Source organism: Phyllostomus discolor, chromosome 9, assembly GCF_004126475.2.
Source record: "Phyllostomus discolor isolate MPI-MPIP mPhyDis1 chromosome 9, mPhyDis1.pri.v3, whole genome shotgun sequence".
Classification (NCBI taxonomy): Eukaryota; Metazoa; Chordata; class Mammalia; order Chiroptera; family Phyllostomidae; genus Phyllostomus; species Phyllostomus discolor.
In genome coordinates, this window is record NC_040911.2 from 42829415 (window position 1) to 42844369 (window position 14955).

The 14955-nt window shown below is 36.5% G+C and overlaps 1 protein-coding gene across 1 annotated transcript in view; it reads right to left on the reverse strand.

Annotated features, from left to right (window-relative positions):
- Positions 1-14955, reverse strand: part of LPIN2 (lipin 2) — a 65502-nt gene that overhangs the window by 18102 nt on the left and 32445 nt on the right. Inside the window, 8 exon segments of the mRNA XM_036009253.1 lie at positions 401-523; positions 526-582; positions 585-684; positions 686-743; positions 2095-2216; position 2631; positions 2856-2963; positions 13597-13898. Coding sequence (XP_035865146.1) covers positions 401-523; positions 526-582; positions 585-684; positions 686-743; positions 2095-2216; position 2631; positions 2856-2963; positions 13597-13898 — 871 coding nt within the window.

The following is a 14955-nucleotide window of genomic DNA, read 5'->3' on the forward strand; positions in this document are numbered from 1 at the left end:
GGAAAAAAGTATTTTGGCCTCAACTAATCACATGTTTTAGGTGAAATATTTTTCTATTATAATTTTTTTAAACAATTGTTTGTATTTCACTTTGCTTTTATTGACATATCTAGTCGATAAAGTGGTTAATTTTACTCATTAACTTACTTAAATATTTTTTTTTCAGTGAGTGCTTCTCATGGTCCTACTGTGCAGAAACAGTTGGGAGAGAGCAGGGAGAAAATCAGAGTCCTGCTCCAGTGGATACTGTAATGCGATGGGGAAGCCTTATAAAAACAAGTAATCCTACTTGGTTCTGATCATGGAACACAAATATAAAGGTAACCATCACATAGTATATGAAACACTGAGATATTTACCATCTAATTTGGAGTACATGATGCCAAATTAAAAAGATTACCTTTCTTCTTTGATGGCGAGTCTACTTTAGCTGCTGGTTTTGATTCTGAGGGAGCCTCCACTAACGATGGGTTAGGAAGGTGCTCTGCATCGAACACAGATGAAATCTGAGGCTCGAGGGGAGCTCAAGAAGTTCTGCAGCGCAAGCTGCATCGCTCAGCTGCTTACACAGGGCTCTGGGTTAGTTTTCACTACGGTACAGACCGTTTCTCCCATGGATGCATCCTTCTCAACTTCACTTATGAGGTGGTCCTCACTGGGAATTACCCGAAAATGCGTATTTTCTGGATGGTGTAATTGTAGCTGTCCTAGGATGATGGTCAGATCTCTCATCTTTTGCTGACCTAAAAAAATGGAATTGTTTAAAAGTTAAACTGCTTTCAAAGGTATTTGGTTTAGTTGATTTCTTAAGCTGGATGCAGATAAATGTACTCATTTTATTTAAACACCACATTCAGTAAATACATTATTTTGTATGTGTGAAATATTTCATATTAAAAAAGTAGGAAAAACTAATAACTGTATTTTGTTCCAACATCATATTTATAAATGGTATATTTTATAATTGTTCTATGAAGAGTTCAACACTGGAGAAGACTAAGGAAATAAATGATGATTTTTAAGATACTAAGAGGGAGAACATTCATTTCAGGGAGAAAACTTGAATGCTATAGGAAAGTTAAGCCCTGCTTTGACTCTCTCCAGGTTCTGTTAAAACAATGTAAGATGTGAACTATAATGCTGTACACGTGAAATCCATTGTTATAAATCGATATTACCTCAATTTAAAAGAGAGTAAAGTGGGCAGGTGAAGTCTCCAATGTAATCACATGTAAAAGCAAAAGGTATATTTAAAAAAAAAACTACAGGTCTAAAATATTTTCTCTTTAGAGAGAGATATAAACACCATATGAGTTTAACTTATATGTGTAACCTATAAAATAAGATGAACAAAGAAAATGAACAGAACAAACTCATAGATACAGAAAACAAACTGATGGTTGCCAAAGGGAAGGAGGCTGGGGGACTGGGGCAAAAAGGGGAAGGGAATTAAGAAAGTACAAATGCCAGTTACAAAAAAAGTCATGGGGATATAATGTACAGAACAGGGAATAGAGTCAATATTATAATAACGAGTATGGTGACAGATGATTAGAGTTACTGTATTGGTCACTTTATAAGGTATATATAAAAATGTTCAATCACTAGTTTGTACACCTAAAACTAACATATAATGAATATCAACTGTAAAGTAAGTTTAAAAAAACTTAAAGTTGGGTTAATTCATACACACAGAATAAAATTAAAAGTCTCAATATATGAATAAATAAGTAAGACATCTTTCCAATGCTTTCTTCTTTCATTGTAAGTTGTCAAAAAACAGCTTTCACAATCAATTTGCTTATTTACTTAAATTTCAGTGTGGAAGATTTTAGTTTCCTTTAGGTACCTTTAAACTTTTCTTTACTGTAGTGTTAATTAACAATCAACACTACTGACTAAATAGAAACACAGAAAATATGCTAGATTCCTGTTGTTGTAAACAGTGCAAACTTGAAAAATGTTATCTGTGAACTGACTTATGTGACCGCCATGAGGGCACCAGCATCATTATGTTCAGATGGGCTCGGTCAGGTAATCACCCTTTTACTCACAGATGATGAACACACTTTGTAGGCAAGTAAACCCGAGTACCTTGGTGGACTCTGGGAACCCGCCCACGTCCACTCCATGTGCGACTCGGACCTGAGCAGGCTCTCGGTGGGTTTCACCTCCAGCTCTGAATCGCTCTTTGGGCATGCTGCTGGGAATACGGGCTGCAAACACAGTACAAAGAAATGAAATGACTTTAAAGTTGAGAACTTCAGTGTTGCTGAGCTTGACAGATTGAAAGAAATGTTAAGTTTGAAAGTATTGACTGTATCCTGCAGATATAAAGATTCTACTACAGAAAATGTTATTTCTTGAGTTTTTTAGTAATAATAAAAACAATGCCGACTAGTAGTTTATGGTGGATTTGCTGGGTCCTCTGTAAACATTTTCTGTGCATCATCCTATTTAATTCTCACGAGAGACTAATAAGAAAGGTAATTTTACAAGAGAGGAAATGCATGGAAAGATGTATTAAATTAACACTACTACAAGAAGGAAACTGGATTTGAACACAGAACAAAGTGTGACTGCATGTTTCTTCATGATGTTATCCACAGTACAGTTAGTTAATAGTTGACACTAAAAGAGTAGAACTTAAGAACTGATGTATGGTGGCCAACACAGTGACAGTAAGTTAGATCAAGGTTAGGAACACAGTAATTATTGAAAGAAAAAGTCCATATTCATATTCATTCAGTGTCTCACAGAATGAAAGTAATGGGAAATACTGTTGCTGTCCAATAACAGAAAGTTACTTAATATATCTTTCCTTTAAGAAACTGAGAAATTTAGAAAATACTTACTTGTCCAAAGGGGACCAATCTCCATCAGATAAGGGGTAGTGATCTCCAGAATGGAAGACCAGAGGTTCTTTATATTCTTCTTCCTTTAAGGAAGCATTTGAAGATCCTCTGTGAAAGGGGAAGAAAGAAAGGCAAGGCACAATGACACTATGTTAGCTAAAAATCCCCCAAATCCACTGGCATATCATCATCTAAACAATACAAATGAAAAAGGCCAAATGATTAATAATTAGCCCTATTACAAGGAAAATGTGAAGGAGAGGAGGGAGTCCACTGATGTCACCCATCATACCCTGCTACTTAAATATGGGATAAACACAGGGGGAAAGAAGAGATGTGATTAAAAATTCATTTTTACTTCTCTTAGGGATAAATAATGAAAGGCTGGAAGAAAACTGAGGATTTATGTATACTGCATTCAATCTTTACAAATCTGAGGTAATAATATCCTATTTTAGATATAGGTAGTTAAGAATCCAGAATTTAGTAACTTGTCCGAAATAAAAAAAGCTAGTAAGCCGCAGGATTCAAACATGGAGGCCCTTGTTCTTTCTACTATACTCCCCTGTGTATTACAAAAATATAAGAATATCAGCTGAAGAGCTATGGCTCAAAAATTTAAAAATACCCTAAAAACTCAACAACCAGAACTTATTTTCTATGTTTGGTTCAAGCATTACCTGAGAACTTTCTCTTTGCTGATGATCTACATGATGTGGGGATGTGAAGATGATATAAAAATATAACTGATGTTCTTAAAATTCATACACAGACCTCGATGGCTGACCTAATGCTAATAAGGTTTTAATTTAATTTACCCTGTGAGTTTCTTGAAATTGCAGCATTAACCCAACTAACTTGCCATATAACCTTAAAACATCCCTCAGAAGCATTGCCCATTTTCCATCTTTAGTGGAAATTTATCACTTGTCCTATTTCACAAAGTCATTGTGAGATTAATGTGGTGTGTCACATTGAAACTCTGAAAAGTGTAAAGAAAGTACAAAAACTGGAAAGTGTAAGGCACTATAAGTGTACACATTTAACAGCGTCTTATAGAAGATTCAATGTTGTACCAGAATATTAAAGATAAATTGAGATCTATCATTTAACTTGCTAGGCTAAAATAGGTCTATAAACTAGTTTATTAATTTTATCTTTCTTCTTAGATGGAGGCATAGGTAGATATACTTTGCCTCCTCCTCCTGACAGAATATCACCTTTCTTCTGTTATATCTTAATTTAATGTGCTCTGCTTTACCACTAACTCTGGCATGTAACAGTTTTTCCACATAGCAACGCCTTCTAATTCAAGGTTTTTCCTCATCTTCTTTTGCTCAGAAGAATTACACTCTGGCATTCACCCTCATTCAAGGGGAGAAAAACATATGCAGTGGTACCTTGGTACTTGTTGTAAATTCATTCCAGAACTTGTGACAAGTGCCCAAAGTGAAGAGTACTGAACCACTGCAGGGTGGTGTCCCGACTTATACAAGTTCTAGCACGTGCGACAAGTCCTGAGCAAGCACCAAGTGTTGAAACATTTTTCCTTGTCAAAATGAGACCAGTACAAAGTATGAAGTTCTGAAGCCAACGAATACTGATATGACTGTACTTGAAAAAGGCAGACATCTAGGTAAAAATACTCTATTTCTTAAGAAATAAAATGGTAAAAGCTGAAAGGAAAAATCAGATGCTTGTGAACCATCCTTATTTCTCAAATTTAAAAGGACAGTATATCCTGGTCTATCAATATTCATGTATGTGTATATGAAAATGGTTTGAAAAGAACAATGTAAAAGTCACACATTTTAATAAAAAATATTTTTGGAACATATTTTACTGCAGCATAAGAGGTAATCCAAGAAGAGTTTACCAAAGCAAACTGGATTTAATAAAATACTGAAAGGGAGAAAGACAGCTCAGGCACTATTAAGAAGTGACAACCCTAGGCAGACATGAAGTGATCTTCTCTGGGCATATCCTGACAAAAACAGAATCCATTAGTTTAGACCCGTTAAGAGTGATGAACAAGGTTGCTAATGTTTAGGTCCCTTCCAGTTCTACAACTCCTTAACTAACACAGGACTTCTAAAAACCTGCTCAGCACTTTCAAAATGGCACATATGCCTGAGAATGGGTGATCAGGCAGGCAAACTATGACAGAGTAACTTGAAGTTCATGACAGGAGGTTCCAGGGGATAGATTAGAATGTGAAGAAAATAGTATGAACATTCATTTTACCTATGTTGAAACACAGGATAAATATGTGCATTAATGCCGAACAGCAAATGATAAATAGTTCAACAGTGAGTCAGGGTTGCAGGGGTGACAGTTCAGTTGTTGAAGTTCATAGTAAGTATGTATAGAGCACTTCAGCCTTCACAGATGCGCCTCAACATCATGTCATTAAATTCAACATCATTTGGTAAACCAATTATCTTTCCTATTCAAAAACCAACAGAGGTTACATGATATATATGCAACTATCAAAATCCACTGAATTTGCATATTTAAGACCTATGAATATTGCTGTGTGTAAATTATACCTCAATTTTGAAAAAGTTGGGAGAAAATCAATATAAATAGACTAAATGACTTATGTGGGATAAATCAGGTCTAAATGGTACATCTATTTAAATGGTAGTATGTAAGAGATAAATGGGGTTGCTAACTATAATGACCAAAGGTCACTAACTCTGTTAACAATATGTTTATCCTTAACCTTTGCACAGTACTGGTCAATAAATTTCAGTGTGACTAATGATCTAAATTTGCATTTGGATATTTCCCATAAAAGATACCTCATAACAGAACTGAAAGGAACATGCAATGTTTCTGTCTACTGTGACAGAAATGAAGAGGAGGAAGAGCAAGGAGCAAGCTGTAAGATTCATGTCACCAAGAACACAGAGAGGACTCTAGAAGCCAGTAACTAACTAAATCAGGAGATGAAGCATGAAGCCTCAGGCAATAGATGCTGTCTGGGAAAAGTCTTAGGTTGAAATGAACACAGGGGTACATATATCTTTACAAATATGTGTTTTCATTTTTTTCAAGGTAAATACCCAGAAGAGGAATTGCTGGATCATACAAGGTCTGTCTGGAAAAAAGTTTGCCTGACATTAATGTAACCTGGCAGCCAAGAAGAGTGGACTGGAATGCACTTGTGTGAACAATGATGACTTCATTGTGCTAGTCAGTGGGGGTAGTAGACACCATTGAGTGAACATGTGTACTGTGTGGCCATTGCATTCAAAATGACTTGAACAAGCAGACCAATGAATCTGTATCAAATTTTGCATTAAGCTTGAACATTCTTCTGTGGAAGCTCTTCAGGTGATTCAGAAGGCTGCAGCTATGGGCAACTGGTGACTGGCAGCTTCATCGCTACAACGCACCTGGCTGATGCATAACGTTGCGTGAACAGTTTCTTTGGCAAAACATCAAATTACCCAGGTGCCTCAGCCTACTTACAGGCCATATTTGGTGTCCTGCAACTTCTGGCTTTTCCCAAAACAAAAATCACTAGTGAAAGGAAAGAAACTTCGGGCTGTCAGTGAGATTCAGGAAAATATGATCGATCAGCTGATGACAATTGGGAGAACTGTGTGAGGTCCCAACGTGCTTATTTTGAAGGAGACTAAGGTATCATTGTACTATATACAATGTTTCTCATATCTTCTTTCATAATTGTGTCTAGTTTTCATATCACAAGGCTGGATACTTTCTGGACAGATCTCATATAGTAGCTCTAGTTCTAGTTTTTTTTACAGACCTCCATACTATCTTCCATAGTGCCTGCACTAATTTTACATTTCTACAGTGTACGATGGTTCCCTGTTCTCCACATCCTCTCCAAAACTCGTTATTTCATATCTTCTTGATAACAGTCATTGTAATAGGTGTGAAGTGGTACCTCATTGTAGTTTTGATTTTCTATTTTCCTAGTAACTAGTGATGTTGAACATCTTTTTATATATCTGTAGGTTCAGTGCATCATTACAATAGCCAAGACATGTAAACAACGTGACCACCAAAAGATGACTAAATAAAGATGTCACACACACACACACACACACACACACACACACAGTGGATAGTTACTCACCCATAAAAAAGAAGGAATATTACCATTTGTAACAATATGGATGGACCTTGAGAGTATTATGCTAAGTGAATTAAGTCAGATGGAAAAGGACAAAAACTATAATTTCCCTCATTGTGGAATATAAAACAAAAAGTAACAAACAAACTCAGATACAACAGAATGGTGGTTTCCAGAGGGGAAAGGGGATCTGGGAAGGGTAAAGTAGGTAAAGGGGATCAAATAGGTGGTAGCAGAAGGAAACTAAACTTTGCATGGCAAGTATGCAATAAAGTATACAGCTATTATGATCTTGTACACCAGAAAATTACATAATGTTATTAACCAATACCCCAATAAATTTAATTAAAAAATTTAGGTTCTTTGCACTGAATTCCCAGATATAACTTGTAAAGCAAGTCCATTTTTGTGGATTAAAAATAGAGGTTCCCTGCTGTTATCGCTGGGTATTTTATACATTTCTATTAGTGCCATGTTTCACACACTTGCACTCAACATTGTGCTACAGCATTGTCCAATCAGAAAAGTTTCTCCCCTCCAATAGGCTTTTTCTGCTTAGGTCTATGTTCTGAATACATACATACATCCTCTAGAGGGACAAACAAGGCTTTTGTACTATATTTAACCAAAAGTCCAAATTTAGGGATGGATACAGATTCACTAGGTACAGCTTACACAAAGCCCTATGTAGTTTAAAGCTCTCCAATTTCCACCAATCGAGTTTCTTCTAGCTTTGAAACAGTAACTGGCTTTAAAGAATGATACTCTTTCATCCACCTCCTTCAAAAAACTTTCATTAGTCTTAATTCTGCTATGAATGAAATTCTTGAAGACTTTAAATAGAAGGCTACCTATCAAAATAACATAAAATTTTATTTTAGGTATCTTCTCTGGAAACAATTTCTTTCCTAAGTGCTAAGGGGCTGAGGAGGGTAAGGTATTTAAAGGTTACAAATTCCGAGAGCACGTAATTCTAGATCTTGCAACTGCAAAACCAACAGACTTTCTATTCTTTTTCTCTCAAATTCTTTAATGTGCCATTTAATACGATGCTAATACTTTTGACCCTAAATATCTTCACTCAAATTATTTAGAATCTAAATGCTGAGCTGGAAAGCGCCTTGCAAACTATGTAGTTTAATTCTCTTATTTCATAGATTAAGAAATGAAGCCCTAACCCTGGCTGGTGTGGCTCAGTTGGTTGGAGAGTCATCCAGTAGACCAAAAAGTAGTGGGTCTGATTCCATCTCAGGGCACACACCCAGGTTGGGTTTGATCTCTGATCAGGGCACATACAAGAAGGCAACCAGTCGATGTTTCTCTCATTCTCTCTCCCTTCCCCTCTCTCTAAAAGCAATGAGAAAATATCCTCCAGTGAGGATTTAAAAAGAAAAAGAAAAAAAAGGAAACAAAGGCCTGGTGTGATCAGGAAGCTGCTACTCCACAATCAGAAGTGTAACTAGTTCAGTCTTTTACCTTTTATCAGTTCAGCACTTATTTCAGTATATGACCTGAACTTTCACAACTGTTACTACATCTTGTTTTCCTATGTCCTTTTTTCCTAAGGAAAAAAAAAAGTCCTTGTATTGTATTTCTGTTGGCTGCATTATTAAGTGGATCCTGTTTTAAGGAAGTTTCAGGAAAGAGTTCCTCCAAGTAGCAGGTAGCATCAGTGATTCACGGGTACCTACAAAACATGAAGCTCATGAAAATTATTACAAAGTCCTAGTGTACATGCATTCTGATATGCCTGCTTACCAAGCAAGCAAAGTTCTGGATTAATGAGAGAAGCGGGCAACCCTGTCATTGTAGAACACATCAGTACACCAATAAATGTAGTTCATGCAGCCTTCCACACAATCCGGAAAGGCATGCACTAACATTTCTGCCATGTGTTCACTTGCAGAACTTATTTACAAAATCCCTTTAGAACAATGACTCTTGAGCATCTAGTAGGTGACTTTACATACGTTTCAGAAATATTTAACTTCCCAAGTTAAAGCTGCAGGCTGTTACTATGCTGTACACCTGAAATTAAGATAACCTTGAATGCCAACTGTAATTAAAAAATAGAAATAAAGCTGCAGGTTATTCAAAGTTCTAAGCTTAGTTCTATTATGTTATAACAAAGGACTCTGTTGAACACTCGTCAATAAAACTTTGAAGGCAAAAGTGTTACTTCAGGGTCTTTTTCTGGTAGATCTTAGAAGAATTTTAGTTGGCAAAGTATTTCCAGGGATTAAGGCAGTATTACTTAATACTTAGGCAATACTACAGTGTTACTTACTTAATACTTAAGGTAGTATTATTACTTAACACTATAATACTTAGGGCAAAATTACAATGTTAATCCAAATAGAATTTAGATGAATGTGTATTTCAAGTTTTTCTCAAAAGAACACATTCCTTGCCCACTACACATTTTGATATAAATAAGCCAAAAATTTTAAAGGAATTTTTTACACTGTTCTTAAGGCACAAAATCCAATAAAGGATCTCAAAGGGTCTCTTGGTATATTCTCCTAGGAAAGGGAAGGATAAGTAACTCTTAGGACACTGAAAGCAGAATGAAAAGGATGGTATCTCTTTTTAAGAAAGTGTGGTACTTTTAATTAGCTTAAAATTCTTTGGAAATCAATGATATAAAAGGAGAGTTTAGAACATTTATAATTCAGCTCTTCCCATCTAGTATTTTGATACTAAAAAATTGCCTCAATTCATTAATTTATTCAGTACTAAACAATTGTATAGATATAGTTTACACTGGTGTGTAGAGCTTAAAGTACTTTCCACTTTCTGTCTTTTGTTTAGTTCTAACAGAGGAATTCTGTAATTTAGGAGAAATGAAATCAAAGTCGGTATTTAGTGTAGGAGGAGAACATCACAAATATGACAGTTGATGAGTAATAAAAGATGGGTAGAAAAATATTTCATATATTAAAAATTACTATCAAATGTAGAATTTTGTTCCAGAACTTACAACCCAGATCTTAAAGTTTCGGAAAATAAATTAACAGTTTTGCCAAAAAAAAATATTATACTATGTTATTCATTAGCAGAGTACTGGGTTGGCCAAAGTCTATATGGTTTTTTCCATAAAATAAAGACATATTTTTCATTTTCACCAATAACTATTAAAGATTTGGATATTTTGAGTATGCTAGTTATTTCCTGTGTGGTATAATGTTGATTGTTCTCAATTAATGTCTTGATTTGATCACTATTGTCCAGAGAGAAATCTCCAGCACCAAACTTCGCAAACCTCTTTGGACACCTTCAGTCACAGCACCTTCTCTATACTTCCAAAATCTGTTTTTGCATGTCGGTTGTGTTTCTGCCCTTCTTGAAATATAATAAAGTATAATATGTTGAAAATGTTGCATATTTTCTCCCATCTTCAATATTAAAATGGCTACACAAAAATTCGCCAGTTTGGCAAGTTTCTTTTAAATGCATGCTGATATGACAGCTGTCACAATACAATCTAACAGAATGGTTTTGAATGACGTTAAAGACAACTAAGTGCTACACCAGAGCCATCATACCGAAAACAGAGACTAAACTTTTTGGCCAACCCAATACAATTATAATATAGTAACAGCATAGGGTTTTTTTTTTCCTGATTTGACCATTTAACAAAGCTTGGTAAATTAAGCACACACTAGATCAAGACAAAGTTTACAATTGGTATCTATTTGGTTTCCATAACTAGAGAAAGAAATTATTTTCCTTCTTTTCCACAATGAAGAGAACTTCAAAGCACTAATTTTCCTAGGAAGTAATGATCTTTTTTTCAGCAGCTAAGGTGTTCAAAGCATGTAAGTAGACCAGCATATATGTCATCATGCCATTCTTCCCCACCCCAATAAAGCGTTTAGAAATTTAGGGACAACTGTGAGCAGCAGCTTCTTGTTCAGTGGTCACCCATGAAGATAAGCACCCCACTGATATACCTCTGGTTCTTCCTGTGCCAGTGCAATGACTGAGTGGGACAGGTGGAAGATAATCTTCTAAAAATAAAATCTTAAACGAAAAAATTTTATGTTCTACCCCAAATTGTTACCTTTCCACCCCAGAAAGTGTTGACTTGAAAACATATCTATTTTGAGTTCTTCCACTGAGTTGGTAAATAAGTAGTCATCAAAATTTCTCACTTAAAATAAAAAAACCCAAACCCTCCTTTCCTCTTTAACTTACTAGAATGTTTTGGCTGCTCAATCGGTTGCCTCTCATACATGCCCCGATCAGAGAATCAAATAAGCAACCTTACGGTGTTCAGGATGATATTCATCCAACTGAACCACCTGACCAGGGCACATAAGGTTTTTTAAATAAATTTAAGTCATTTTTAATTTTCAATGATTGTACAGTTGACATACAATATTACATAGTTTCAGGTGTACACTCCAGTGATCAAACATTATATAAGTAAATGATCACCCCAATTAATCTAGTACCCATCTGACACCATGAACAGTTGTTACAATATTACTGACTATATTCCCTAAGCTGTACTTTACATCCCCATGACTACTTGGTAACAACCAATTTTACTTCTTAATCCCTTCATCTTTTTCTCGCATCCCCTCCACCCGCCTCCCATCTGGTAGTCAAAATGTTCTCTACAAATAAATTCAAAGTGAATAAAATATTTAAATATAAGTTGTAACACCACTGAAGTCCTAGAGGAGAACAAAGGCAGGAAAAATCTCAGCTATTTCATGCAGAAACATTTTTACTGATATGTCCCCTAGAGAAGGAACATAAAGGAAAGAATAAACAAATGGGATTTCATCAAAATAAAAAAACTGCATGGCTAATAAAGAAAAGAATATTAAACTAAAAAAAAGAACCCATTGTATAGGAAAACATATTTGCCAAGGATACCTCAGACAAGGGTTTAATCTCCAAAATATATAAAGAACTTACATGACTCCACTCTAAGAAGACAAGCAACCCAATTAAAAAATGGGCAAAGGACTTCAACAGACACTTTTCCAAGGAGGACACACAGAGGATCCAGAGACACATGAAAAGATGCTCAATATCGCTAGCTATCAGAGAGATGCAAACAAAAACCACAATGAGATACCACTTCACACCAGTCAGAATGGCCATCATAAACAAAGCAACAAACAAGTGTTGGAGAGGTCATGGAGAAAAGGGAACCCTAGTGCACTGTTGGTGGGAATGCAGACTGGTACAACCACTATGGGAAACAGTATGGAGTTTTCTAAGAAAACCAAAAATGGATCTGGCTTTTGACCCGGCAATTCCACTGCTAGGATTATATCCTAAGAACTCTGAAACACCAATCCAAAAGAACCTATGCACCCCAATGTTCATAGCAGCACAATTTACAATAGCCAAGTGCTGGAAGCAACCTAGGTGCCCATCAGTAAATGAATGGATCAAAAACCTATGGTACATTTACACAATGGAATTCTATGCAGCAAAAAGAAAGAAGGAGCTCCTACCCTTTATGACAGCATGGATGGAACTGGAAAGCATTATGCTAAGCAAAATAAGCCAGACGGTGAAAGACAAATACCATATGATCTCACCTTTAACAGGAACCTAAATAACAAAACAAAGAAACAAGCAAAATATAACCAAAGACACTAAAATACAGAACAGGCTGACAGTGTCCAGAAGGGAGAGGGGAGGGAATTTCAGGGGAAAAGGGGAAGGGTTTACAGGAACAAGGATAAAGGACACATGGACAAAAACTAGGGAGCGGGGGGTGGAAATGGGAGGGAGGTGGCAAGGACTGGGTAGGTGGGGTGGGATGGGATGGAAGTAAAAGATAGAAAACTATACTTGAACAACAATTAAAATTAAAAAAAAATGTTCCCTACGTTTATGAGCCTGTGTCTATTCTGCTTCTTTATTTATTGGGGTTTTTTTTTTAGAGTCATTTGGGAATAGATACGTATTTATTGCCATTTTATTGTTCATATCTTTGATCTTTCTTCTTCTTAGCAATACTCAGGAATAGCCGACATACCAGGCACAAGACCATTTGGGTGGGCAGTAGTTCTGATGTTTATGTCTGCTTACGTAGTGGCAAGTCACTAGTTGAGATTCTCCTCGAGACTTACAATTTATCTAGCTTTTGGAAACTTACTGGATGAAAAGACACACATTGCCAGTGTGTTTCAAATGATACTTGAACAACATAACAGGATGTCTGATGGCAAATTTTACCGAGTTACAGAAAGAAAAAAAGAAGATGCCTCTCTTACTTGATTCTACAACAAACTGTTGAGGGGAAAAACAAGTCCATACCTCACACTGTAGACCCTTAACACACACACACACACACACACACACACACAGAGCCCTGGCTGGTGTGTCTCAGTGGATTGAGCACTGGCCTGTGAACCAAAGGGTCACCAGTTCGATACCCAATCAGGACACATGCCTGGACTATGGGCCGGGTCCCCGGTGTGGGAGAGGCAACCACGCACATTGATGTTTCTTCCCCTCTCTTCCTCCCTCCCTTCTCCTCTCTAAAAATAAATAAAATCTTTAAAAGAAAACCCAGCTTCTCACTCTCACTTTACCCAAACTCTATGCACAGGCACCTGGCACTTGTACAAAGAGCCTTCCCAGACCAAGAGCCCTCCCTACCTTGCTGACTGGGCCCCCTTGTCATCATCAGAGCTCAGATCCACATCCATGGTGTCTTCCGCAGCAGGGGAAGCTGCCTGGTCTTCCTTTTTACTGTCCTGTTTGCATTTCTTTCTCCTTCGTTTTTTCTTTTTCACAGAACTTGGAGTAAAAACTGTCTCTGTCTCCAAGATGTGTGAGACGTCGGAACTCTGAGACGGTCTTTCATTTCCACCTGATTTTACCAAAGAGGAGTCAATGTCTTTAAAGAACTGATCTTCAGTAGGAATTGGTGAAGTGGCAAGGTAAGCAGGAAGTTTTTCCTTAAAGAGAACATGGAGAAGAAAGAAAGTTGTCCATGGCAAACTGGGCAGTGAATCAAATAACATTCTCTGAATATGCAATTTTTCACAGTGATAGAAAGAACACAGTTGCTGAAGGTAAGAAAGTCACACTAAACTAGGCCACTAGTATACAGAAGGAAAATCTGGCAAATTTAGTTATACACGGAATAGGAAAAATGGCTGGAAAGTTAACACTTTCCAAGTTAATCTTGCTAACATAATTTAAATGGCATCATCAGAAGAACTGACCATGAAAAACCAGGTAAACAAACTATCAATGACCCTGTCTTTCACTTGTTGATTTATATTAAGCCCATCAGTGTAATGAATTACATGTGATTTTAAGAAATACACCAAAATATTTTATTCCCCTAATAACTCACTAATTGCTTTATTCTGCCTTGCTTATCCCATGAGGAACAACTTTATTTAGGCCAAGTAAATGCAAACAAGATATTAAAAACAAGTAATTAAGGTACTAGGAAAATGCTGGTCTGATAAGGTTCCCTTCATAATCAGTATGATATGTTGCCTTACATACTGGTACCTAAGATGTTGGCTTCTCTCTAAATTAAAAAAAAGATAATCTCATTCTGCTAAAGTTGATTTTTTGGTAATTTTTTTTCTTTGTCAATGTATGACATCAAACTGGCAGTTAGTCTTCAAAACCCAAAAAAGTAGTCCTATTCCCTCATAACTTGAAGCTTATCATTTTTGCTATCTGAGATTTTATTCTTTATGATAAAAGAGGTAACAATGCCTTCTAAGAATTTGTAAAAAGATCCACATTAAATCTATCGAGAACAGTTTACCATTCGAATTAGTAGACATAAGGAGAAGAGGAAAAGAGGAAGAGAGGAGGAGAGTGGGGGGAGGAGGGGAAGGCAAAAGAATGTGTGTCGGTAATGAAAAATTGTGCCCTGGCTGGTGTAGTTTAGTGAATTGAGCGTGGGCCTGTGAACCAAGGGTCGCTGGTTGATTCCCAGTCTGGGTGACATGCCGGGTTGCAGGCCAAGTCCCCAGTTGGGGGGCGCAT